The sequence below is a fragment of the Tyto alba genome, unplaced genomic scaffold (genome assembly GCF_018691265.1).
Source record: "Tyto alba isolate M040663 unplaced genomic scaffold, T.alba_DEE_v4.0 Super-Scaffold_5, whole genome shotgun sequence".
In the NCBI taxonomy this organism is placed as follows: Eukaryota; Metazoa; Chordata; class Aves; order Strigiformes; family Tytonidae; genus Tyto; species Tyto alba.
In genome coordinates, this window is record NW_024881326.1 from 20237545 (window position 1) to 20263983 (window position 26439).

The 26439-nt window shown below is 55.3% G+C and overlaps 2 protein-coding genes across 16 annotated transcripts in view; both read left to right on the forward strand.

Moving 5' to 3' along the window:
• Window positions 1–2422: 2422 nt before the first annotated feature.
• ARL13A (ADP ribosylation factor like GTPase 13A) lies at window positions 2423–8021 on the forward strand. 8 transcript variants are annotated; one of them, XM_042807552.1, is made up of 10 exons: window positions 2423–2498; window positions 2975–3074; window positions 4088–4158; window positions 4429–4678; window positions 4942–5047; window positions 5126–5262; window positions 5354–5447; window positions 5533–5737; window positions 6068–6169; window positions 7326–8021. In XM_042807552.1, the coding sequence occupies exons 2-10, from the start codon at window positions 3016–3018 to the stop codon at window positions 7403–7405; spliced, it is 1104 nt and encodes a 367-aa protein (XP_042663486.1). In that variant the 5' UTR covers window positions 2423–2498; window positions 2975–3015; the 3' UTR covers window positions 7406–8021. The 8 variants fall into 8 exon arrangements, 6 of the variants coding, with proteins under 6 accessions (XP_042663486.1, XP_042663483.1, XP_042663484.1 ...); XM_042807549.1 differs by lacking the exon at window positions 2423–2498 and adding an exon at window positions 2680–2734; XM_042807550.1 differs by lacking the exon at window positions 2423–2498 and adding an exon at window positions 2766–2799.
• Window positions 8022–17392: 9371 nt separating this feature from the next.
• ATP11C (ATPase phospholipid transporting 11C) overlaps window positions 17393–26439 on the forward strand; it is a 57464-nt gene continuing 48417 nt past the window's right edge. For all 8 annotated transcript variants that reach the window (XR_006166936.1, XM_042807198.1, XM_042807192.1 and 5 more), the window contains exon 1: window positions 17393–17530. Coding sequence is in view for 7 of the 8 variants with exons in the window: in XM_042807198.1 (XP_042663132.1) it covers window positions 17504–17530 (27 nt within the window). In the remaining variant the exon portion in view is untranslated. The remainder of the gene's footprint in view (window positions 17531–26439) is intronic.

Sequence of the window (26439 nt, forward strand, 5' to 3'; positions counted from 1 at the left end):
GCTCGTATGATCCGGGGTTATCGTTAGCCACCAAAGCCGTGCTGGGATTTAAAGGGACGATGTGGTTATTTGCATATCTACCGCCTCAGTGTGCTGCCACCCTCGTCCGATGCATTAAAGAGAAGGCTGAGTCCCTCCCCAAAGCCTGTGCATGCCCTCGCCCTGCTGTGGATGCCTTTTTGGGCAGGGACGATACGATTCCAAGCAAAGCAGGTCAGCCTGCAAATATTTCCACCAGGATTTTTTGGTCCTTGCTGTCACCTCGGTTTTGGTGCCACCCCAGCTCAAGGCTCTCAGTAACCGCTCTAGGCAGCCCCTATAGCCCTGCGCTGCCCACTCCTTTCCCTCACAAGCTGTCATTTCCCACCCGCAAGCTCCCCAGCCTTGCCACTGCTGGCCCCCCCCACTCTGCGGGGGGGTCTCGGGTGGGGGTCCCGGTGTTCCCGGTGCCGGCTCGGGTCCGTACTCACAGGGTCTAGGGAAGCCAAGGCACGGCAGCCGGGCAGCCCGCGTCCATCTGCGCTTCTCTGCGGTCTCTGTGTTTTCGCCTCCTTCCCTCGCCTGCGACACTCCAGCGGGCAGAAATAAACCCAAAACACATGCTGCCTTCCGGGAAGCAATTCCAAGGGCCAGGCAGCCCCCGTGCCCCGGGCACAGCCCTCTCTTGGGGGGTCCCACTGGCACCAGTGGCACTAGAGGGTCCAGCCCGGCACGGTGCCGGGGCATGGTCCGGTAACAGCTCTGGCGAGGAACACCTCCGGTTATCCACCAAGATAATAAATTCTGCCTTAGAGTTTCTCACCTGGCAACAGTCACCAAGGAAACCTGGACGGCTGCTGCGGGTCCCCGCTGGCACTGCCCGGGGGGTCCCCGCGGCGCTGGCAGGGGGGCTGTGGCTGCACCCCGGCCGGCTGGCTGCGCAGGCGAAGGGCCAGCCACCCGCTCTGTAACCTGAGCCCGGGCCCGGCAAAATGCCCATCGATCAGGGCTTGGCCCTCGCGCCGCCTCTCGGGAGTCGAATGTGGGTTTTCAAGAGTTTTGAGGTGGGTTTGGAGGTTTTCCCAGCCACTGAGCCCTGTGTGCACGCATCGGGAGGGGGCACCTGGAGCTGCCACAGGCACCCAGGGAGTTTCCCGGTCAACGGCGCCAATTTGGCCAGGGATTTTTTGGACACTTGTCTTAAAAGCAGCAGGGCCCAATTGCTCAGAGACCTCTGGAAATCCATCGGTGCCGGAGGGAGACCAGCTCTCACTGCCTCGCGGGGAGGCCGTGCCGCTGCATCCAGGGCTGCCTGCCACATGGCACTTCCCTATTTATAGCACCCGTCGTCGTGCCTCTTCCCGTCCCCTTCCCGGCCATCCTCTGGCAGTGCCACCCCGAGGCACAGAGGCAGGTGCTGATGCTTCCAGCAAGTCATTTCGGCCCTGGTACAGCTAATTTCACAAAAGGCTTCCCAGGCCCTTGCTGCCTGCAAACCTGGCGCTGCCACTGGTCCTGTGGGCTGCTGGCACGGGAGAGACCAGGGAAAGCCATCAGGCTGGGGACAGGGCTCTGTCCCTGCACCAGGCTCAGGCAGCTGAGGTGCAGCCACTGCCCCACCAACAGCAGCATGGGGGGAACAGTCACCCCAAATATTGTTGCCTGCGGCTGTGATATGGGTACGGAAACTTCCTCCATCAATCATTAACCACACGCGGCTCCTTGCTCACGGCACAGCTCCGGGGCAGCTCCCTTGCCCAGGGGAGAGGGACGAGCTTCCCAGTAATGTGTGGGGCTGGACAGGGGGGCCGTGCCCAGCTTGGGCTTGCACCCCTGGGGCCATCCCGGAGCTGTGGGATGCCTGGCAGCATCTCAGCATCCTTGGCTCATGGCTGGGACTCTGCTGAGCAAGGTAGTGTTGCTGGTGCTGGACGTTTAGCATGGACCGATGTGAGCCCGCGGGATCCCTGTTTGCTCCCCAGTGTGGCTTTTGGAGGGTCTCATGTCCTTCCCTCCCACACCCAAAGCCCCTGCGGCTCAGACATGCCCGTGCAGCCTCTTCTCCTCCACGCACAGCAGCAGCAGCGTGCCAAGGAGGGCAACCCTCGCTGGCAAAAGCAGCAGGAAACCTGAGGAGCAAGATAAGAGCTTCAGGGTTGCAGATCAAGGAGTTGGGGCTCTTTTGGCTCTGTTCCCTGCCCCATTGACCGAGAGTCCCCCCTGCCTCCCTGCTCCCAGCCAGGCGCCTGCTCAGGCTGGTTGGTGTTTCTATTCCGAGCAGCACAGGACCTGCTGCTGCTCAGTGGGTGCCTCGTTAGGGCATGAAATACACACAGTGAGCGGTGATGTCCCTCCGCCCTGTGGGCAGCAGAGCCGTGCACGTCACGCAGGGAAAAATCCACACAAGGGCTTAGGCAGCAAGGAGCCGCTCGTTAAGAGGAGACACCAATTCGGCTGGAAACCCCACGTGGGCTGTCAGGCGATGTCCCCACCACGAGCCATTTAAACCAGCGCCGGAGGTATGAGGTTGCCCAGCGCCGCAGGGGTGCAGCCGGGTGGGCAATGCAGTGCCCTGCCGCGCTGCCCCGCACAGCGGGCTGCCCCCCAGCACTCCATGTCCCAGCAGCCACCGGCCGGGGCCGACCCACCAGGATTAAGGAGGCTGCGAGGAGTAAATAATTTAAATCCCGATTAGATTTAAGCAGCTGCTAGGAAAAGGGGGTGTGAGCAGGGGCGGCGCGGCGGGGACGAGAGGGTGAGGGGCTGACTGGCACTCCGGCGATGCAAGAAGGGGCTGTCGGGGCAGGGTCCGGCTGGGGGGTCCGTGCCCGTGGGGTATTGCCCAGGGGGCTGGGGTTCGTCCCCAGGTTTGGCTTGTGGGCACCGGGCTGGAGGCAGCAGCTCCCCACCATGAGTGGGGATGCTCCTCGCCCTGGGGAGAAGGCACAGGCAGGAGGACGAAGCACAGGGACGGGCCGGGCTGCTCTCTTCGTAGGTGCCGAAGAGAAGCCATCCCTCCACCCAGGGCTGCCGAGCATGTTCCACCTCTTTTCCCACTGCTGGTCGTGGCTGCAGGCCATACAGGAGCCCATCAGGTAGGTCCCCGTGCCCGTCCCTCGGGGGTCCCCAGGGGGCACGACATTTACCCACGCGTTTACAGCGCTGCGGGAACACTACGAGAGCCGGGGCCCGTGGCACGAACCGTCCCCAAACCGCGGAGCGAGGTGGGCGTGAGTCCCATCCGCCCCTCCAGCGGGCAGGGGTGCGCACGCGGGAACGCTCCCAGCAGGATTCCCCCTGCGCAAAGGCAGCAGCTCCCCGAGGAAGCTGGGGAGGATGAACTGAACCACCTGCAGTGTTTGCGTGTGTTGGGAGACCCGGGTTAATCCCTTGGGGATGGCACTGCACCGGCCCGGGGCGGACGCTGCGGGTGGGGAGGGGGGTTCTGGCCCTCTCCCGTCAGCGAGGACGCGTTGCCGTAATGCCGGAGGTGGAGCCGCGCTGCCCACGCAGCCTGGGCTGTATGGTTAAGGAAGAAAACAACACTGGGAATGATTACTGTGGCTTGTCAGCCACAGGGAAAACATTCTGCTCTGGTGGAGCACGTCACTGGAGACCAAATAGGACTGTTTAGCAACAGGAAAAACCCCCTGAGTCCAGGCAGAAGATTGTAAAATGTCCTTGCTACCTCTCCCTAGCTGTGTATACCTATAACTCACTGACAAGGAAGGACACCAAGAGCAATCATTAACTGTTTGCATGTAAGGAACAACCTTTTTGGCCTGTGCATGTCATTGCTTAATCCTATGCGGTGTGAAAAGAAATCCTTGCTGTGGGAAGCACATTGAAGGCCCCGCAGTGTGGTTGTTCCCGCTGTGCTGGGCTGGCTCCGGGTGCCTCCATCCTCACCATCTCCCGAGCACCGGGGGCTGTCCCTGCCCTCGCTCAGCCCGAGCCTGCGGCACCGTCCTGCTCCTCTCCTGGCCAAGGCATGGACACCGTGCAGAGGGAGCCCCTTGCCCAGGAGCCCCGGGGCCAGCAGCGGTCACCGCTCCCCAGGGAGCACAGCCTTTCTCTGGGGTGCTCACCCGCTGTTGCCACTCCCCAGGAAGGTGACCATCCTCGTCGTGGGGCTGGACAATGCGGGGAAAACCTCCGTCATCATGGACATAGAGAGAGGTGAGGAGCAGCACAGCCCCGGCACTGGCCTCGGCTGGAGGCAGCAGCTTTATGGTCCTTTGTAACCAAATCCCCGAGCCCTGAAGGACCGAGACCCTTGAAATAGAGCTGCTGTGTTGGGGGGGGGGGGGGGGGGGGGGCGTGTGGGGCTCTGGCCGTGCCCCGGGGCAGCCCTGGGAGCGGGGATGTGGCCGGGGGAGGAGGAGGCAGATGCAGCAGGGATGCTCCCGGGTACCACTGCTCCAGCTCTCTGCCCTCTCCCCCACGCAGCGCTGGCCGGCGAGGTGCTGCCCGTGGCGCAGCCCGGCCAGACCCGCCTGCGGGTGGACAGGTTCGAGGTGACACTGGTGGATCTGCCGGGGGGCCAGCGCTCCCGCAGCGCCTGGCGCAGCCACTACAGCGGGGCCCACGGGCTCCTCTTCGTCCTGGACTCCAGTGACCTGGCGCGGATAGAGGAGGCCCGCAAGGTCCTGAGCCGTGTCCTGAGCCATCCCGACGTCTCCGGGAAGCCAATCTTGCTGTAAGGATGTGACCTGTAGGGTTTGGGAGGGGTGGGTGGGAACCTGTTGCTGGGGCTGTGGGGTGTGTAATCGGGCTGCTGCAGAGGTGTGCTGGGACACGGGTGCGAGCTGGGAGCATCCCTGGAGCGGGGCTGGGGAGCGGGGTAACGCTTTGCCTAATCGCAGCCAAGCTGGGAGAAGGCATCCAGCCTGCCCCGCCGTGGTGCGGCGAGGCGCCCAGGGGCCGGGGTGACGGCCGCGCTCCGCTCTCCCCGTGCCCTAGGCTGGCCAACAAGCAAGACGTGGCGGCCGCCCTGCTGCCCTGCGAGCTGATCGAGCGCCTGTCCTTGGAGCGGCTGGTCAACGCGAACCGCTCGCCCTGCCGCATCGTGAGTGCGGGGCTGCCCCGTCCCTCCCCGCTCCTCCCCGCTCCCCGCCGGGGCTGACCCCTGCCCCTCGGCACGCAGGAGCCCTGTGCCGCCAAGCGGGGCACCCCCCGAGCCACCCTGCAAGGGCTGCGCTGGCTCCTCCGCACCGCCCCGGCCGCCGCTCCGCCGCCAGACCCCGGCCCGCGGGCTGCCCGTGCCCGGACACCCACCCGCAGGTGGGTGCGTGTCCCTGTCCCCCCTCTGCCCCCCCACCCCTGCCTCCCCTCGGGGCTCACCCCCATCCCCTCCATGCTCTCGCCCCGCCAGGGACCCGCCGCCCCCCGGGGAGGGTGCCCAAGATGGCACGGGGAAGACGGAGGAGAACCGGCCACTGCGGCCCCTCCGCCGCCTCCTGCCCCTGGTGAGAGAAGATACCCCCCATGGGATGGGGCTGGGGGGGAAGGAGGGTCCCGCCACCTTCCCTTCATCCCCCTTCCCCTGCCCAGGAGGAGGGCACAAAGGGCCCCGGGAGGAGGAAGAGGAAGGTGAAGGTGAGGAAGAAGGGCTCAGGGCAGCCAAGCCCAGCCGAGGAGCCGGAGGGACCAGGAGGAGGGGGTGACAACCGAGCCGGGGCTGCTGGGGGGCTGCTGCCCCTCAACAGGGTCGGGCAGGAGGAGCCCACGCCTGCCGGGACAGACACCCCCCACCCAGGTGAGAGGGGGCTGCGGGGAGCTGCTGGCGCCACCGGGAACCCTGGAGTCACACTACGGGGTGGTCTGGGGACCCAGCAATGTGGCGATGTGCCAGACCACCGGTCCTGCCGTTCGGTTAGCTTTGGTTGCAGGTGAGCTGGGCGCAGAGCGGGGTCGTGGGAGTCTGGCCGGGGGAGAGGAGAGACACCTCTGAGCATCTCCGCAGGGGCTGGCGCACGGAGGTGGTAGAGGACTGCGGATCCGCCAGCAGCAGTCCTCTCAGCTGGTTTGGTGACAAAGGCATCCCTGCTCAGATGCGGTGCCTGAAATTTTGTATTTCTCCATCCAGGGCAGGGCATGAAAAAGAAAAAGAAGAAGAAAATCAAGAATAAAATCAAGTCGCAGGAGCCTGTTGTGGAGCAGCAGCGTGAGGAGGTCTCAAGCACCTTTGGTTGGTATTTCCCAGGAGAGATTTTGCTGAAAAGTGTCAGAGGGTCTGGCCTGCTGGCAGCGGGGCGTGAGCTGTGCAGGAGCCCTTGGCCATGGGGTGCTTGGTGTGGGGACTCGGGCACAAACAAGTGCTGCTGCAAGGCAAGGTGGGGGCTTTTGGGGAGGCAGATGGGCCGCCGCACGACGGCGGGGCAGGCTGGATGCCTTCTCCCAGTTTGGCTGCGATTAGGCAAAGCGTTACCCCGCTCCCCAGCCCCGCTCCAGGGATGCTCCCAGCTCGCACCCATGTCCCAGCACACCCCTGCAGCAGCCCGATTACACACCCCACAGCCCCAGCAACAGGTTCCCACCCACCCCTCCCCAACCCTACAGGTTTTGGGGACTCAGGTGGGGTGTGGGTAGGCCTCACGAGTGCTCCGTGCTGGAGCTCAGCGTGTCCTTGCAGCCCTCGCTCTGCCTGACCACTTCCCTTCCTCCCCAGACTTGTACCGCCAGGCGATGCTGGCTCTGAAGATGAGGCAGGAGCAGAGGAAGCAGCCGTCTGCCATCACACCCTGAGCAGGGAAGGCACGTCCCAGGGGATGTGTGGTCCCAGGGGAGCCCAGACTGCAGTGACAGTGGGACCCACGCTCGTGCAGGGCTTCTGGGGTGCTTTGGCCAGGGCTGGCAGTCCTGGGGCATGAACAACATCGTTGTCCTCTGCATGGCTTGAAAACCAGGGATCCGCGGGAGCAAGCCAAAAGTCCCTTTGTAAGACGCCTCCCTGGCAGCTGGTCTGCAAACCCGTCTGAAAAGGGAATAGCCGGCCACTTGCTGACCCCGTGTTAGTATTCTGTGGCAAACTCGGTCTGAACCCGACCAAATCTGTGGAAGAGAGGCAGATCAGAGCAAATATCTAGGGGAAAAGCCTGTCTCTCAAACCAACCTATGCCCAGGCAAAGCTGTCTTCGCAGATCAGGGGCTGACTCAGCCCCTCAGTCAGTCCCTGGCTGCCACCAGGACAAGTCCCATTTGCTGCTGGTGAAGGTGGGAGGGCAGTCACGGGTGGTCTGTGGAGGAGCTTCACCCAGCCCCCAGCCACATCTGGCAGGGCTGTCAGGAGCCCCCTCGCACGGTTGAGGAGGGTGATGCCCGTCTTCCTCTGTGCATCTTTGCAGCCCATCAGCGAAGGCTTGGCTCGACGGCAGCTGGTGGGGGAGGCTGCTGGAGGCTCCTTCCCCAGGATCATTCCTCCTGATCCTGCCATCCTCCCGGGAGGGACAGTGGTGACCTGTAAGTGACGCAAAATCCTCCCGTGTCCCTGACAGCCTGGCACCCTGCGGCCCCGGGGTGGTCTCTGATCTGTGCTCAGCTCAGCTCTGAGACAGGAGGACGAGCGGCATCCGCATCCCCGCACAACCCGTCTGCCACACGCACCGTGTCCGGCAGAGCCACAGTGATGGGGGCTGGGCCGTGCCGGGGGGTTTGTGCTGCCGGGCTCCGGCTGGGCACACGTGCGGGGAAACCAGCCGTCAGCCCTGGAAACACTTTACATGAAGTCAGGAGTGCAGCAGTTTTCCCTCCATGGCTGCGGCAGCGTGAGTCACCTCTACTCCCATGATTACTGATTAACAGGCAATGCCTTTGTGGTCCGGGGGGGGAAGAAAAATCACTAAAGCCCTTCCCTGGGCAGGGATGAAAAAAAGCGAAACTCCAGCTGCTCCGCCTTGCCAGTCCTCTGTAAAGTTCTGTCTAACTGCCACATTCAACTGTCAGTGACTATAAGGATTAATTGTAAATAAATTGTAAATAACAAGAGCACAAATTAATACTGGCCTGTAAATACAGCACTTTTAGTAAACCCTTGTCTCTGGCTGGTGGAGATCCCTGCAGTGTCGGTGTTGCGGGTGATGTGGGAGGGCAAAGCGGGGCCCCGTGCCTGCGGTGGAGCCCGGGGTGGGTTGGGGCCGTGCGTGCCCCCCCGGGGGTCCAGCCTGCCAGCCAGGCTTCTTCCACTGGGGTCATGGATGGCCACGGGGATAGAAACATTAAAAGTTTCTTCCCATCTAACAGCCACTCCTCATACACCCACTGGGTCTGGGAGGAGGCCAAGCCCCCACCCCGAGACAGCCGGGACCCCAAACCAGCCCATGGGTGTGTCGGGGCTGAACCTCGCTCGCCACGGCTCTGAAAATCGGGAGCGGAGCGGGTTTGGGAGCGCCCGGCAGCCAGCTCCCTCTGGTGCTCCCCGCGGCTCCTCGGCACCCACGCAGGGACACAGCGTGCCCCGTGTGGCACCCAAAGCCGGAGAAGACGGCCAGCGAGGCAAGGCCAGAGGCAGAACCGGCCCCGCTGGCGCTGCTGGGCAGCAGAACGAAACTTTCCCTGGGAGCCAGTTGTAAGAAACCGGTCGGGTTGATCCGACACAACACACTCTCCCCTAGTGAGCTCAGGTGAGTGGTGCGGACAGGCAGTTCAAACACATTTCAGAATCAAACCCCCTTACCCTGGTGTATCCGCGGCTGTAGAGCAGCTAATCCCTCCTACAACCAGGAGACAATCCTGGGCGGCACCAACCGGGAATACAACTTTAATCCTCTTCACAAAGTGAGTAGCAACAACTGCGTGTTAAAAATGGTCTATCTCAAAGCTGGAAACATCTCAGAAATGTGACCTTGAGATCTGTGTGATCAAAGATAAGCCGAAATATATTAATTAACGGCTATTCCATGCCACGGGGTAATGGGCTGGGCTACTCCCGCCACGCGTGAAAAGCAGTGGCCGTGGCAGAGGGTGCACACGTGGGGCAGGCAGGTTGGGCAGGGCTCCTTTTCCCATCGTTCTCCTCCTGCTCTTCATCTTACGGCCTGATGGCTGACTACCCAGCCAGGGGAGGGGGTCTCCGGGAGGTGTGGTCCTCGGTGCCCTGCCTGCTGCCAGCGGGGCGAGCTGCAGCTCTGCCCAGGCCGGTCCCAGCACGTCCGATGTGCTGGAGGGCACACCGAGGCCAGGCGTGGTGCCCAGCAGCGGTGCTTGCCTCGAGGAGGCGGCCCCGAAAATGAGGCGGTGGTGAGTAGCACCTTCCCATGCATCTTGGGTTTGTTGGAAAGCGCTGGAGCTCCAAATGTGCTGAGAAGCACGAAGTGATGCAACAGCAACTGCCCCGGGGAGACCCATCTTCTGTCTACTGATGCAGAAAGTAAATGCTATCGACATCATTTTCTGCTGGGAGGACTGGAGCCAGCTGGGTGACACAACCGTGCTTTGCATTTAAGCATTTTTATATTATCTTGCACATCCTTCTTTTCAGGTTTCCAGAGAAGCTGTCTCAGGAGGATCGGGTTAGGCAAAACCTGGTTCCTGCTTCCAAGAGTGTTTTTGTGGTGCCTCAGCCTGGGCTGAGGCTGCATTTGTTGCAAACTGGTGATGCAGAAGCATGTGTGAGTTTTGCATGTCTGCAGCCCACTTCCCCTCAGTGGTGTTTCTTCAGGCAACCCACGGCTGCTGGCATGGCCACCAGCAGATCCCTCCATGGCACGTGTCCTTTTAAGCCTGAAGGAGGGAGGGAGGCTGCGCTTGTCTGAGCTTTGCAAAACTTGGTGAAGGCTTGTCTGGTGCCAGGAGGAGATGAAGAGATGTTTCAGCAAGTGCCTGTGGGCATACACCTACACCAGGGTATGGCCAGTCCCACCTCCTCATACCAACATTACTTTGCACAATTGGATTTTTTTTCTGATGCCTGTTATCACTATCAAAATTTAACTGCCTGGGCTGAAATTTGGAGGGTAGGAGAGAGACTACTGCTCCTTTGAGAAGTGAGGTGGGAAGATCATTGCTTGGTCAGTGCTAATAAGGCTGCCAAGTCCTCCAGCGTACAGCACATCACCGAGCTTGCCCGGCAGCAGGAAGACCTGGAGGAGAGCCTGGCAGACGAGCCGGCCCCTCCGCCTGCACCCGTGGCCCTGATATGCTTTCGCCTTCTTCTTTACACTTTGCTTTCTGCCCACTGGCTGGCCTTAGCCAGCAATTACACTTTATTTTTTAACTCCTCCTTGCTCCTCTCTACCCCCCAGGAGAATATGGGGAAGGTGACATTGATTCCAAGAGCTCCTCTGAGAGCCCTTGACTTGTCCCACAAGTGTGGACAGGGCGGGAGGTCCCCCATGGCAAGATGTTGTCAAGATTCACAGGTATGTCTCCTGCTGTGCATCGTCTGTTGTATTTTATTTATAAAAACCTCAATTATGCATTTTCTTCTCCTAGATGAGCCTTTCCAGGGGAGTGTGAACCACTGTGGGTCTCGCCATCATGTCTAGCTTTCGGATGCAGAGATCCTTTGGGACTCAGTCTTCCTCACACCAGCAGTGAGGATGACCCACGCTCCGAGGGGCAGGACGGGGAAGGTGAGCCTGGTCCCGGGGTGCCCCATGTATTGGGGAGCTGTGGGCTGGCATGACCCAGCAGCAGCCAGGCCTGATGAGGGTGAACAACAAAGAGATGGAGATGTGCGACTGTGTGGAAAACATGATGGTTCTTTGTCCACTCCTTCGCTAACCCCAGATTACAAAAGAAGGAGCCAGGAAGCAATTTTTGAGGGAGCAACTCAGACAGTGGAATTTGAACATTGGTTTAGGACTGTAAAGGCCATTAAGCACAAGTGCAAGTGATCCTTGCTAACGGGTGTTTTGCAAAGCAAATGCAATGGGTCGCATCCTGCGGGGTGCCTGCAGGTGCTACTCATTCCCCATCAGCCTCCCTGTAAATCCCATCACGTGCTGTAGGGTATATATACAGCCAGGGCAAGCCCAGGGCTTTCCTGGGGATCGAGCCTGGGATGGTGAAGGTCTTTTACCAAATGTAAAAAAAAAAAAAAAAAAAATTAATAAAAAGGTTTGGTTTTTTTTTCCCCCCCCAGCAGTGGTAGGTGGTGGGGAGGTGAGCAGCCTCTGCTCCCTGGCCTTGCCATCCCTTGGGATGGGGCTGGGGGTGTTGCAAATGTGCTGATCAGGCAGAGCTAAGGTGTGGGGCTCTTTCTCAGGTTACACTGCTGTCAAAAGCTGGTTACAGTAAGTATATACTTAAATAAATACATACGAGCAAGGTTAGTGGATTTTAAACATTGGAATGGGTATTTGAGTTGATAAAAGCTTGGAGCGGTTTTGAGCTTGAGAAGTTGGTTGATATGTACGCTTTCTCATGCTTGCAGCTCCTACCCTCTGACTCAGGTGGGCTGCGTGCCAGCATGCTCTTGTGGCAGTTTCCTACCCGAGTCAGAAAAGGGAAGTGTTGGGAAATATTTTTATTCTCTCTGGGTAAGCACACTATGGCACAGCTGATTTCCTTGAGATCATTCAAAATATTGAGCTACAAAATGCTGGCGTGTGGTATCGGGCAGCTTTCACCCCCTTACAGCTCATGGAGGCTGCATACATTGAATAATGAATAACCATGCACAGGGTTTCTTTTGGGTTTTTGTTATCAGTTGTAGATCCTCTGTTGTATTACACTAAAAATGAGAGCTGGAGTGTTTTCTGTCAAGTATTCTGCAGAATTATTAGAAAAAACAAGGCTTAATTAGGTGAGAGTATTTCCCCAAGACTCTCTGGATTGTTATGAAAGAGGCTATTAGACTTTGCAGGGAAAGAAGATAACAAGGACTGAAAATTAAGAAAATATGAAAATTTTCCCTTTCTAGGTTAAATGAGCCTTGTTGCAGATATTATTGCTGGCAGGGGGAGGAAGGCTATAATCAAATTTATTTAATGGATGTATTTGTCTTTGGGCACAAGGGAATGTGCTAGAATCTAAGGTATATAGAATTGTCGCATCATGTACCAAATGTACTTCTGTGTCTTTTCCCCTCTTATAAAAAGCTTTTTTTAAAGGGGGAAATTCTGTTAACTAAAATTGGTAGTCTTTCATAAATTATCACTCTGAAAGTCACTGCATGTTTGAAGAGGTTATTTCAGACTATCAGGGGAAAGTGTCTCTTGAGAAAGACTATCAGTGTATTAATTAGAAGAGCTTTTGCTACAGAATATCACTGGATGTGGAATCAAGAGCCAATTTATTAACCAAAAGTTTTCATTTTAAATTCTTCTGCAGCAATCAGAGCTCAGGCATTGTCTGTAAGAGAACTTTCACCTTATTAAATCACACTTATATTTCAGTGCGGCTGGGTTTAGCAAGACTCTAGCCAAAATCCCTGTCCTGTGATGTAAGTCTTTTTCTTGCTACTCAAGCTGTGCCCTGTATTAGACTTTGCAACCTTCCTTCCATGCATAGAGCAGCTGTAGGAAAAGGTTTGGGGGGCGATTTTGTAGGCCTTTTCTCGGCTCTTTTGTTGGGCTTGTGTTCACAGGTTGCAAGGCACAACTGTTGCACAGGCTTGCAGCTAGCAGCATCTGAACCCTGTGCCCTGCTCCAGCAAAGAAAGCTGCTGGTGGAGTGATAAATTGATTTAAAATGGACTTGGGGTGGAGAAAAGCATGCGCAGATCCCCTTGCTCAATGGACACTGCGGCGTGGATGCTGCTGCTGAGTCAACTCCGTAGTGCTCAGTGCAGGCTCTGAATTTGCCTCTTCCTTTTTCCGGGAAGGCTGGGGAAAGCCCAGAGCACTCCCTGGGAGGTCCCTGCTGCAGGTTGTGGTTTCCCAGTGGAAGTGATAGGTCCGAGGCAGCTGGTTTTGGCTCAGGCTGCAAGGCAGGACCTTGGAAAAGAGCACTGCGTGATGCTCTCCACTGGTGCTTGTCACACCATGCTGGCTGGGGGCAATGGGATGTGCAGCCTCCAAGGAAGTACTGAAGCATGCCTCCACGTAAAACCCTCTGCAGACACAGCTATTGGCTTCCTTCTACTGTGGGTGTTTTGCAAGGATGATGTAATTCCTCCTTGTAACACCTTTGACATCATGCCAAGTGCTTGCTGGCCCATCCTGGCTGGGACCTGCTTTCTCCAGGCAGATGGGTGCTAGAGGAGTATGAAGCCTCCACCCTGCCTTGGTGAGGGGCAAGGAGAAAAACCCACAGATGTCAGCAGGTAAGAGCCATGTGTAGGACTTCCAGATATAGTGTTTGTGTGGCTTTGGCTGCTTTCAGAAGGCAAAGTCCTGGTCCCGTGCCTCTTGGTCAGCCTATGCAGGCAGGGTACGCAAAGGCCACTGCAGGGTGGATTTGAAAGTCTTGGATGTGAACAGACAGGGGTTCTGTCTTGGCATCTGCTGGCAAAAATGTTCTAATTTCTTATGAAACAACCTTTGTCACTGAATCAGTGAAGAATCTTCCCTGTTCAGGAGGAGGAAAAAAAAAAATGGCACTGTCAGCTCCTTGTCATCCCCCCAGGGAAGGGCTCCTGGCACATATCAGGGTCCTCTCCCACAGGTACAGAGTCCTGCTGATCTCTGTAGAGTGCTGTAACTGCAGCAGCCCTGAGCATGAACTCAGACTTTCCCAGCTGGGATGGCCCTGGATGGTTCTTGGGGCAGGGAGGGGGGGGGGGGGTGGAAAAAAAAATCACTTTGAAAGTGGGTAGCAGCAAGGGCCCTTTCCCCAGTTCTCTTGCCCAATGTGAGCAGGAGCTCCATAAGCAGCAAGTCAACAGGGAGGTCATGCCCTTACAAGAAATTAGCTGTCAATCTAAATAGCTGGATTAACAAGATCTAATTCAAGCCCTCGCAGCATTAATGAAATTTTTAGTACTCCTCAGGAGGCAGGATGGACCTTGAAGAGAAGTAATACATCTCCATTGACTTCATACTCTACCAGATATTATAAAAATCCATAAAACAGTCTTAAAACGTGGCAAGCCAATGGCATGTTCTTCCAGAGACAGCTCCCATCCCCTAAATGGCCACACGATGGCAGAAGAAGCAAAGAACATTGCAAAAAATGTTTTTTAAAAAAAAAGCAGCGAGGGTTAGCGTGCGTCCCCCGGTTAGTGGCGAGGCTGGCTCTCGCTTCCTGCTAAGCTACCTGCCCAAGGACTGGGGTTCAAAAGCCTCCATCGCTGTGAACATTCAAAACAAAGGTTACAGGCCATGAAAAGTATTTTGTGAAAGGATTTGATGGACTCTCCCAAGTTGCGAGTAGCTCATAGCGATCTCTTGGGTCACTGTTGGTGCCCAGGTTGGCAGCCTGCTGAGAGCTTGTCTGATATACTGGATAACTGGTTTCTCCTGCTGATTGAAGTGGTGATGGGTCCCAGCTGAGCTGTACTGTGCAAAATTCTCCCTGGAATCTGGTCCCTGTGCCATGGGCTGGTCATGCCTGGATGCAGAATTTTGGTCGTGCTGGTGCTGTGTGCGCTATCCCTGCAGGGGACTGGCCCTTTGTGACATTAAAAGGTGTATTAAAAACAGATTCCCTTGTAAAAGACCTGTGAGCTGATACAGTCCCTACCAGATCAGCAGCTGAATCATGCGGGCTGTTTCAGGGTGTGAAAAAGCCCAGTCAGGGTTGTTTTGCTTCCCCTCTGTGGGATGGTTTCTGCTGAGATAGGGGTTTTGCTGCCCCAAGGCCACTGTGTCAGCAGCAAAAGGGGGGATGACAGTAGCCTTGATTTCTCCAGTGAAATCATGCCTTTGGCTGTGCAGGGTAAGTAAGGAGATCGACTGGTTTAAGTGGTCTGGTCCACAGCAGGGGACTATGGTTCTGCTCTGGCTGAGTATAGGACACCAAATGCTCGCTTGTACCTGCTTCCCAGCTGTGCTGACTTGCTTGGACTTGTTTCATCTGGGAGCTCCCTGGAAGAGGGTGTCTCTCTGGCACTGTAGCCATAGCCACAGTTGACAATAGTGAATGAAGTTAATTACCTGTCTAATGCTTAATTCCATATCACAGTCTGTCTTGCATTTTAGTTCTAACTCCAGCAAACTTTTAAAAAATAAAGACAACAGCATTTCAAACTAAAGGGGATAAGGGCTGCAGTTTGTACAATATGGGAATCATAAAGACGAGTGTAGCTGCATCTACTACAAGAGACAAGTTGGTCTCTTCTGCTGGTGAGACCAAGCTCCCTTCTTACCAGCTAATGTGGATAAGAAATGAGGAGTAACAGTACCTGTAGGAATATATTATGGCAGAAAATAATATAGCTGTTTTTTTGTTTGGTTTTGGTTTGTTTTTCTGTTTTTTTGGTTTTTTGTTTTTTTTTTTTTTTTCCTACTGGACCACATCAGCCAGGCTGCCTCGGCCTTTGGAAACATGCAGGTGCCTGGTCCCAAAGGTTGGTGGCTCATCTGGCATCACTGATATGTTCAACACCCACCGTAGGGCACTGCAGTAGGAAAAAATGTCTGAGAACAGCAATTCCCTCTTCTAGCCAGCACAAGCAGGCTAGAAAAACATCAGAAAAGTATCAAAAAAGCAGTGCTGTAGCTGCAGTATAGCGCTGATCTAAGTTTAGTTCTCTGCTGTTTTGTGGGAGAGGGAAGTCTAGAGCTAAACTGGTTAGGCATTATATTAAGATGTTTAACAATTCCCATTCATTATTTTAGAATGTGTTTAGAACTGCCTAGCATTGTTGTCTGGTTTCCTCTGTTGTGGTTAGGCTTTTGTGTGGAAAGGTAACAGCACAGCTGCACGGAGAATAGTGGAAAGGTTGCAGTTAGGATTCGGACAAGCTCTGGCTGTCCCCTCGGGAATGCTGCCTTGCTCAGTGGGGATGTGGGATCCATCTACTGCTGCCCTGGGATAACTGGGGTTAAAAAAAAAAAAAAAAAAAAAAAGAAAAACAAAATGAAAAACCCCAGTAGGTTCCTGCCTGTCCAACACCTGACTGTTGTTTCAGTGCTGCCCAGGGCAGGCTTTCTGTGTGAGCTTAGATATAATATACTGGGTAAAATTGCCAGACAGCTGGTGTTTAAGTAGAGAAAATGCGACTGGTTTTAGCCTTAGTAAAATCAACAGGATACTGTCCTCGCTTTCAAAATGCCAAGTGAAAAATCTGTTTTCCAGGTCTCTGGAAGCGCACAGCTGCTCTCTGGGCCTAGTCATGGTGTGACAAGGTGAGTTTTGCTCGGTTTCCAGGGAGAAGCCTGCTTTAAACGAGGAGCAATGCAGGCTGCTGAAATGGCAGCAGCTCCTGGCGGGTGGAGTTGAGCAGCCCGCCTGCTCCCGGGGGTGCTCAGGGCTGCTGGCAAGGGGCAGCAACAGGAAACGTCCCTGCCCTGCGCTGTTGCAGAGGATATTGCTCCAGAAAACACTGATTTATTACCAGGCAGTGTCACAAACATGATATAGAAAAATGTAGATTTTGTTAAGTTACATCTCCTCTTTCTCCGTTTTGGTGGATTGTGTGGAAACAGTCTCGTGCCCTGTGGCCTCTGGAGCAGGGACACGGTCCCTCAAGGAAACTATTTCAGATGAGTGTCATTTCCACTCGTGTGTTATCCCAGCCCAGAGGGAAGAGGATACTGGTTTGGCCTGTGTGTCGCCGAAAGGCTGGAGGCACCGGGGAAAGCTGGGCGGTTGTGGGCTCAGGAGCCGCAGAGCTGCCCCGGGGATTAGGCTGGGCTCGCTGGCTGTTTGGCTCAGCTTGCCCAAGGCAGGGATCCTGGGGGTGTGCGTGGACCCTCCGGGGAAGGCTCTGCAGTGGGGAAAACACGAAGGGACCCTACAGACCTTCTCCGGTCGGTCATGACTTAGGGGAGGGGAAAGCGCTTCAAGGCGTGTTTATGGTGCTTGAGCATCAAGGCGGGGACTGGACTTTTGTACCAGAGGGTGATTAGCAGGGCTGTGGCATGGGAGGGTGGGGTCTTGTATTAAATGTAAAACTGTACCGGCCGCGGCGCCGGGGAGGGCTTGGAAGGTGGGCAGAAGGGGTCTAGAACCCAAAGGCTGCGGGGTCGGCGCTTCGCTCAAGCCCCCGCTCCCCCTCCAGCAGCTCGCTGGGGGCGCGGCCGCGCTCCGCCCCGGCCCCCCAGGCCGGGCCCCGGGCGGGGCTCCCCCCCCCGGCACCGGCCCGGTACTACAGCTCCCAGGCTGCTGCGGGGCAGCGGGCCCGCCTCCCGGGCGCGGCGGGACAAAAGCGGGGGCGCGGGGAGTGCCGCCAGCCGGGCCGGGCCGGGCCGGGGCCGGGCATGGGCGTGCTGCGCGGCCGGCGGCGCGGCCCGCGGGCAGCCTAAGAGCCGAGCGCCCCGGGAGCCGAGCGCCCCGGGAGCCGGGCCCCCCGGGAGCCGGGCCCCCCGGGAGCCGGGCCCCCCGGGAGCCGGACCCCCCGGGAGCCGGGACCCCGGGAGCCGAGCGCCCCGGGAGCCGGGCCCTCCGGGAGCCGAGCGCCCCGGGAGCCGAGCGCCCCGGGAGCCGGGCCCCGCCGCAACCGGGCGATGCGGCGGTGAGGGGCGGTGGGGCCGCCGCGATGCTCCGCCGCAGCCTCAGCCGCCTGGTGAGTGCAGGTCCGGGGGGGGGGGGGGGGGGGAGGCGGAACGGCGGGAAAAGTTCATTTTTATTAATTTATCTATTTATTTTAAATGGGATTTGTTTTTCCGGCGTGTCGCGGGGGGGGGGGGGGCGCCGGGGCGCATCCCCACGCCGCTCCCGCCAGCCAGCCGCAGCGGCAGCTCCCTCCCTTGCCAAACCGCGGGTAGGGCCCTGCCCGCTCTGCGGCTCTTCGCAAGAAGTTGCCTGTGCTGCGAGACCCCAAACCTGTTTCCTTATTTATTTATTTTTACACCCACCCCCCCCCGCCAAAATCCTAGAGGGGAGGAAGCTTCTCAGTCCCTAGACGCACGCACCCAAAACTGCACGGTTATAGGGCAGGCAGTTGTCAGGGTGCTGCCCGCCGCTTTCCCACCCTCTTCGTGTCCCCAAATACGTTAAAAACCCTCCCGGTGCCACATAAGCTACTTAGAGATTTCACCGTGACCTCATTGCTTGGCCTGAACTCTGTAATTACTCATTTTTTCCTCTTCCACAGCAAGTGTTTTAACATAATTTCGGGAGCTTCTGTTTATTTAGCAGTGTCATTTATTGCGCAGTGCGTAGTTAACAAAAGTTCCTCGAGTTTGCACAGCAGGCAATGTGTCAGCCGTACGGCGGATACACCCTCGGAGGTGCAGGAGCTGCTCCCTGATGCACGTTGTGCCTCTTGGCACCCAGTTACCCGCCAGAATAATGGGCTCTGCCTGCTGCTGCCCGCAAGGCCAGAACCACTGGGAGATGCATTTTTCATATTCACTTTTGGTTTTCGAGCGGTTTATTTGCACCGAATTTCCAGCCTTTCAGCACAAGCGACTCTGATCTTCTTTTTAAGTCTGGAGGTAGCTCTGCAGCTGGGGTGGTGGAAAGTCAAACGGTTAATTTTCCCGTTTGTGGGTTGTATTTCTGCTGCAGGCTTGGGGTTAGCCCTGTAGAGAACACACCTACTGCAACTATTGTTTTGCAGCCCTGGAGACAAATGTATCAGATCTAATCTCATGCCCTGAGCTTCTGACTTTGATGACTTTGAATTTAGCTCTGCCTCCTGTTAGGTGCTTACTACCCCGCCCTTGCAGGAGTTTTTTTTCTGTGTCCTATCCGGAGGTGCTTGGGGTATGAAGCATCTCCACTGAGTTCAGCTGGAAGCGTTTTTGGGTGTCTGCCTCTCGTGAGCAGGTACCCAGGGGGGTGCCCGGCTGGACTCCAGCTCCGGCATCCCCCTCGCATGTGGAGCTGCCCGGTGCTCCCGCCACCTCTCGCAGTCCCTCGGCGTGGGGAGGGGACGTGCACCACTGCTGGGGTGTGATGCCCACCGGAGTGGGGAACAAGCAGTCCTGAACGCTGAACCCGGGTATTTCTAGCTGCTTTGTTCAGGGCTGAGCTGTTGCAGCCCGTGTTTGGAAGGCTGGAGGTAGTTTCCGAGGAACAACTCTGCTCACAGACCAGGGCAGCGCACCAGGGCATCTGTAGTGCTGTTGAGGGGTTTTAAACACTTCCCCCCCCCCCCCCCCCCCCCCCTCCACCTATTGGCTTTGTAAGTGGCATTTGAGAGGCAAAGAGCTGAGTTTTGTTATCAAGCTGGTGCAGGTGGCATGGGTCCCCTTGGCCTTGGGCAGATAGCAGCTCCCACTGCTGGCTGTCCTGCTGCCCAGCCCTGCAGGGTCTCCCAGGAGGTTTGGGTTGGTTCCCTGTTCCTGCCCCGTGGGAGGAGATTGTAGTCTCCGTGGAGGTATCCCCAAGCTGCCATCTGGCCCTCGGTCCCGTATGGGTGGCACGGGGCTTCCAGCAATGCTCGTTTTGTGCTAGTGGCATTGCAGAAAATTCACTGCAGTTATTAAAGGCTGCAGGTTATCCGACACTTAAGATCCCGTAGGGCTACTCAGACAAATGTCACCTCTCCACCGCCTGGCCTCTGCCCGAGGCTCATAAATACCAACGCATATTAAAAATCCTGTTTTCAGATGTATTTCACATCTTGGGCATGATGAATGTGCCTTGCCCCATCAACACGACACGTTGCTCCATTTCTCCCTCCCATAAACTTTATTCTGGATGCGGCGTGAAATGAGGTGGTAAAAAGAGCAAAAAGGGCAGAGTGGTATATATGGGTCTGCTTTGCTGTCCTGTGGTACAGACTGATGCTTTCTGCAGAAACAAATTGGATTCTGAACTTCAATTTACACCGCTGAAATCATCCCTGCTGAAAGAAGAGTGGGGCCAGGATTGCTGTGGGGAGGCGGGATTGAATTGCCACAGTTAATCCACTTTCAGGAGATACTGTCAAGTTGAAATATAACTTTAATTCTTTTTTGGAAACAGATTCTGGCATTGGAGTCTTATTTTTAGTCTTGTGCTACTTGTACGGCTGTTGTGGGTGGGATGCAGGAATACAGTGGGGAGGTGTGTTGGTGACCAGGGAAGGGTTTGGTCCGTGTCTTTGTGCTGGGCTCCTCGCAGGGCCGGGACGAGCGCTGCCCACCTCCACACTCGCTTGGCAGATGCCTGGGAAGTGTGGATCCCTGTGTCGTGCACCAAAGCCAACGTGCTTTTTTTTTTTCCTTAATTAATTTTCCTGGATTCTTCTGAAGCATGCAGACAGCCATACTCCACAGCTCCGCACCACAGCCAAGGGGCCGGTGCTGATTCTGGCTGTTGCTAGAACTAAAAAATGCAGAAAGAAGTTACGGAGGCCCTTGTTTTCAGTTTTTTCCCCCTATTTGCTCTTATTGAAGGCCCATCTGGAAGTGAGCCCCAGGAGCTGTTGCCCTGTTCAGAGCGCAGGAAGGCTGGGGGGGGCTCTCCCTCCTCTCGGGGTGCCCGGTGCTCACCCACTGTGGCATTCCCATCTGGGTCTCTTGCCTCTGCGGTTAGACCGGGTCCTTGCTCTGATATTTTCCTATTCTTGTTTAAAACCCAGGGTAAGGAAGAAAATAACAAGCAGTCTGTAATTGGGAGCAAAATTCTGTGTCCAGTGCAGTGTTTAACCACAGGACCTTAGTTGTGTTATTCCCTTTTAATTAAATACTTTGGGGCCTGATCCTCTTTGCAGCCCGTGCCCTGGTAAATCCCTGGTGTTCAGCAAGTGCTGGGCTGGTTGTGAGCCGCTGGCTCTCCGGAACATTTGCTTGACGTTGGGGGGAAAGAAGACACCTCTCAGACAGACGTGCAGTGCTTGTCCCTGGGCTCGAGCCCTGTTGTGACTCGGTGCCTTTGCCTCATTGTAGGCTGGCAATGATGTTCCCTTGCTGGTCTCCCCAGTCCCCACCTGTCTCTGCCACACGGCTGCCAGCGGTGGGGGTACCCCCAGGTTGGGGTTGCCTGGGGTCCTCTGCCGTTCCCCTCTCCCAGGGACTTGTCAACTCTCCTGGGTCAGGACCTGTCCCCTCCCCACTGGAACACCTTGGCCTTGCCCCCTTCACAGCTGAGGGACGGGGAGGAAAGCGAAGGGGGTTTGCTTTGTGCAGCCCTAAAACTGGGGAGCTGCCCGGGTAACCAACTGTTACTCCTAATTTGCATGCTTGATGCTGCTTTCGTGTGGAGCTTTTCCATTTGGGGCTCATCTTATCTAATTAAAAAAAAAAAAAAATTGCATGGGGAACTGCCACGAGACAGGGTTGCAGGGGACAGGCAGTTGAGGCTGAGCTTTAATGTCACCTGTAGCTTGTCACTTCTAGTGGGGGCTGTCCCAGCCAGGCTCCCTGGGCTCTGCTTCACCACTTGCTTTGCATCCGCTGGCTGTGCTGCTGGTGTTCTGCCAGCAGCAGGGAAGGGTTTCTCTCATTAAAGTGCTTGCAAGTGTCACAAATTTCGTTTCCAAATCCTTACCCTTCCCAAAGCAGCGGGGGGACTGATCCTGTCCCTGCAGGTGGGGCCTCAACATGCACACGAGTGGTGCCTGGTGTGAGATTCAGGGCTCCATTTGGGTTCTGCTGTAGTTTTGCAAAGCCCCTTTGGATTTTTTTTTTTTTTTTTGATTGTTGTCTCACCCCAAGTTTCCCCCCAGCCCCACGCACCGGTGGGAGAAGGCTGGTGCTGCCGAGGAGGGGGGGTTCTGGGTCAGGATGCCCCAGCTCAGGCAGAGCCATCAACAGGACCAGCGTGTGGTGGTTTGTCCCCTCATGTCCCCACAGTCTGGCCTGGCCCCTTTGGGAGGAACACAGCAGGGCCTTGGAGAAGGTGTGTGTTGACTCAAGAGGCGTGTGCTGGAGACTGGGGACGTGATTTGAGCCTGGGAAGGAGCTGGGCAGGAGGTGATGCTGAACCCTACGGGGCAGCTCCTACCTGGCGCACTGCAGGAAAATGCCCCTGTTGAGACCTGCTCAAATGACAGAACGTGAGAAATGGCCCAAAGTCACTTTTTAGAAGGGAAATAAATTCCCTATTGGCAGGGCTGGGTGGGGAGAGCCCCTGGGGTGCAGTGGGCAGCGTGGGGGCTGACCCCTGCCAGCTGCCACCCACCCAGACCCTGCCTGGTTTCGGGGGGATGCTGGAGTACATCTCGTGGAAGATGTCTGAGTCTGGGGTGGAAGATGCTGATTTACACTCCTGTCTTTAGCTTTTGCAGCAAATGTGTAATAAAGTCTATTTTGGGACATGGAGCACATCTGTGATTTTCTTTCACGCTTGTTTTTTTTTTAGAGAGTGTGAAACAAACATTACAGCGTGTGATTGCAGTTCCTATTCTAATAAGAAAGAAGAGCAGAGGTAGGAGTTGGAAGCCTTGAGAATTGCTTTTTTTCCCCCCAATCAAGCCATGTTAACACCTTGAGAGTGAGGCTGCATGTCAAATACCTTGTACCCAACTGCCAGTTTCTGCAAGAAGTGTTTTGCTTTCATTAATGTGGCAAACACCTGCAAGCAGCAAAGGTTGGGGCTGGGGTGTCTCCATGACGCCGGGTGGCAGTTCCGCTTGGAGAAATCCCACACTTGAAGAGAGTGTGGATTTTAATGAAGTGACTTGAATTTTTCATGAATGTTGCTGGAATTTATTTGGTAATGTGCATTTAACGTGATAACGGCGTTTCATGTGCTCAGGGCCGGTTCCTCTACAGCAGCCACAGGGCAGCCTGTGCTCGACCAGAGAGAAGACAATGGAGGCTCAAATTGGAAACATGGAGCTGCAAAAGGCTCTTCCCTGGGGCTGCAATCCCTTATTGATGCCTCTACCCTGGAAAATGGGGGCACAGTAGTCTCTCAAATTCCCTGGAAAATGGGGACACAGGGATTTCTCAAATTCCTGTAGCCATTTCTCTTTGACGTTGCAAAGCAGTCTCCTAACTGTAGCCTTTTTCCCAGAAATAGCTCAACCATGTGGCTAAAAATAAATAAAAATCAAACAAAAAAACCCCAGCCTCGGACAAGCAGCTGCATGGAAATGTTCACACGTGGAGTTAAAGTTTGGAGAGGTTAGAAATTGCTGTGAGGAGGAACTGGAAAGCACCGGTCAAACATTAATGATAAATGGTGCTGCCAATTAAACCAGTGGTGTGCAGAAACTTTTCTGGGGAGAATAACTTGTCTCGAGGTTGTATTTTATTCTTCGCTCAAAACCATTTTTGTCTCCGGTTGGTATTTTGCTAAGAATAATAATGATTGTCTGGGTTGTTTGGGGAAGGTTTGGAGCTGAGCTGGCTTGAGTTGCAGCTGAAGGCATGACAGTTTGATTTTAACAATAAAAATTGTAAAAGCAAACAGACTGTCTATTAATAGCAGGCTTTTCAGCCTTGCCTTTAATTTCATCCTGTTGCCTTTGGTTTATGCACTTCCTCTTCTCTTAAAACTGCTGCTTTCTGACTGTAACCGTTGATGTCCTCTATAGCAGAGAGATTTTTTTGAAATGTTAGTTAAAAGCAAAGCTGGTGGGAGGGCATTACTGGAGTATCTCAGCCAGAAGAAACCTTCACACCAAAATTAGTTGTTGTTCTGCCAGTGACTGCGTTTTTAGCAATGCAGGTTGGGTCCCTGCGAGCATCTTCCTCCCACGGTACCCACACTTGCATCTCTTCTCTGCAGCGGTGTGCAACAGAAAAAAAAAGCCTTTGGCTGCGAATTCCTTGGCGTGTGGGACTCTGTGTCTCCTCGGGGGACTTTAACCTGCTGTCCTTGCTGAGAAAACCCAGGGGTGGCCAAGTGGGGGGACACCCCTTGTGATACCTGGGGCCGAGGTCTGCCTGCCGGAGGAGCTGGCATCACAGGGGTAAGGGAGTCACCGAGCTGTTCAGCCCGGCTGGGGTGGCTGGGAAGGGTGAATTTTCCAAAAAACTAGGACACAGGGTGACAGAGTGCACTATTAACCCATTTGCCTTTCCCCGAAAACATTTGCCTGGGGGGGATTTTTCAAGGGAATTTCCTGTATTTGGTGGTGTGTGGGCAGCGGGTGCTGAGGCCTGAGGGCAGCATGGAGGTTTTCCTGCATGGTTTCCCCCGGCTCGGCCGGTCGCTTCGGTGGCCTTCTGCCCCAAAGTGTCCCGCAGGTCGCCCAGGGGAGTGGGCCAGGTTTCGGGTTGAGCAGGTGGCAGCTCTTGCCCTGTGCTGGGACAAGCTCTCCCGGGGGTGATCTTAGAAAATAACCTCACCTACGAGTTTACACTAAAATCTGCTTCTCGTTGCTCATCTCGGAAATATTTATGTGCTTGCTGAGGTCTGGTGTTGGGAAGGATGGGTTGGTTTTTGCCTAGCAGGTTTTGCCAGTGCTGGGCGCAGGGCGGTGTGGACTTCACCCGCCTGTGCTCTCCCCAGCATCCAGACCCGGGCTCGGGGCTGCGGGCGATGCAAACCTCTGCATGGGAACCGGGGAGCCCTGCTGCTCATCGCCTGCCCCCTCCCCAGCTCCCTCATCTCTTGCAAGTAGACAATATTTTTTCTTTTTTTTTTTTTTTTTTTTTTTTCCTGATTTTAATTACCAAGCGATTCTGAGGGTCAGTGGATTATTTTAGTGTCTTCCCTTGTTCACCCAAGGGATTTTCAGCTTTCTCTAACTTGTGGGGACCGTGTGGACTCCGGGCTGATCCCCAGCAGCTCGGGGTGCTGAGCTGTGGCTGTTTGCTGCCTGCTGGTGATGGACCCGCCGGGTCGCTGTCAGCAGCGAGCGCTCTGTGAAGGACACATCGGTGAAATGTGCTGTGCTCGGACTGCATCTTGCTTTTAGGGACACCATGCCGGTCAGAAAGTGTCCTACTCATTGGAAATAGGTATTAAGGACACCGCTGCTCATATTGGGGCTGACTGTAAGCCATTTGCTTTATTTTTTTTTTTTTAATTATCATATAATAATATAGTTTTGCTCTCCTATGACTCCCTACACCCTTTCCACAGGCTGGCTCTATGACCACAAGGCTGCTCTCGGTGTAACCATCATACTGCAGTTTCCCAAATTCCTTCGGTTTATCCAACATCCAACCAGCAAGTTCTTCACCGGTGTTTGTTTGCCGGAATTGGTTAACACTTGATTTGGGCAGTTGGTATTTTGCTTTTTGCAGCAAAGGTGACTCCAAGACTCCTGCGTGGAGCTGTTACGTGGGTTGCCATCGCCCTTTTGTGGTGGGAGAGCAATGCTGGTAGTGCCAGTACGCCGCAGGGGATGGGCAGTGAGTGGCAAGCCATTTGAAAGCTTAGTTTAGTAACCTGTAGCCTGAGGAAATGGTGAAACTTCCCTATTTTAAAAGGTCTCTTCTGGCTCCTGTTCTTGCCCAGCTCCTGCCTGGCAGCTGCACGGCTGCTGGGTCAGGAAAAGCCTGTTCTGCCCGGAGGCTGCAGTGACTTCTCTCTCTCTGCATTAAATATACATGTATGCAGTATATATAGATGCATTAAATATATATATTTATTTTTGCTGATGGGCTCTTTCTCGGGCGTAGCCAGAACCGAGGGAGGTGCGGGCTGATGGTGGGTTTGATGGCTGTAAAGCTGCGTGCCCGCAGGGCCGTGGGGCTGCCTGGGGAGGGGAGTGGGTCCATGCGCTGGCCGGGGGCTCGCTGGCAGAAGGGAAGCAGTCCTGGGTTGTGCCTTCCCTCCCCTCTGTCATTATTCATGCTCCCACAGGGATGCTCTCCGCTACGGGTGCTGCTCAGAACCAATACTCTGTAAAAATCTTTTCCAGCTCCTGATGCGGTCCCTTCCACGGGTGATGTGCAGTGTGTCTGTCTCTCTTGTGGGCACCTGTTGCACCTTGCTGACTCCAGTTATTTTCTTCCCAGAACTTTAGTCATTTTGTTTGAGATGGAATTCCAACTGAAGTCAATTTAGTCTAAAAGCATGCCTGCTCTTGACATCCAGCTGTAATTGATAGAGTTTGTAGTTCAGAGACATTTGTCCTGCTCCCCTTAATGAAAGCTTAATGCACTTATTTTTGATCTGACTGTTTGTAAAGGGCTTTTTGTTTTCCTCCTGCAGCAGAAAGAAGGGGTAAGCACCCGTGAGGCTATCACAGCTGGGTATTTTGAGAGCAAAATGGGCTCGTTATTTTTGCTCACAACTTGAGCAAGATTCCTGCTGACCTCCTTTGTGGCCTTGGATCAGTAACGCTTTGCTGTGTGCTTTTTTGCTCCATGATTTCAGCTAAATTTTGCAGGATCTACAGGTGACGGGGGCCTTGGTCTGGCCCCAGCCTTGGTTTTGTAGGGCGGTATGTGGAGGGCTCGGTAATTTCTAGCTGTGTATTTTCAAAGGGTCAGCAAGCAGTCTTTATGTCTGGCCTATCTTAAAGCATACTGTACACCTTATTAAGATTTTATAAGACTATTAAAGTGAGAAACAGGCAACACTCATTTTGTAGATGTAGTTTGTTTGCGGTATTGTGGCAAATGCACTGATTTGCAGAAGAGGGGGATCCTATTTTTCTTGTACAGTGAAGGATCTAGAAAAGCTGAGCAAGATGTG

What these genes read in the sequence shown, in the direction of transcription:
- ARL13A (XM_042807546.1), top strand. Translation starts at nt 2,890, where the DNA reads ATGAGTGGGGATGCTCCTCGCCCTGGGGAGAAGGCACAGGCAGGAGGA. An exon ending in TCCGGGAAGCCAATCTTGCT is followed by an intron (nt 4,679 to 4,941) that starts GTAAGGATGTGA and finishes CCCGTGCCCTAG; the next exon opens with GCTGGCCAACAAGCAAGACG. An exon ending in GGAGGTCTCAAGCACCTTTG is followed by an intron (nt 6,170 to 7,325) that starts GTTGGTATTTCC and finishes GCATCTTTGCAG; the next exon opens with CCCATCAGCGAAGGCTTGGC.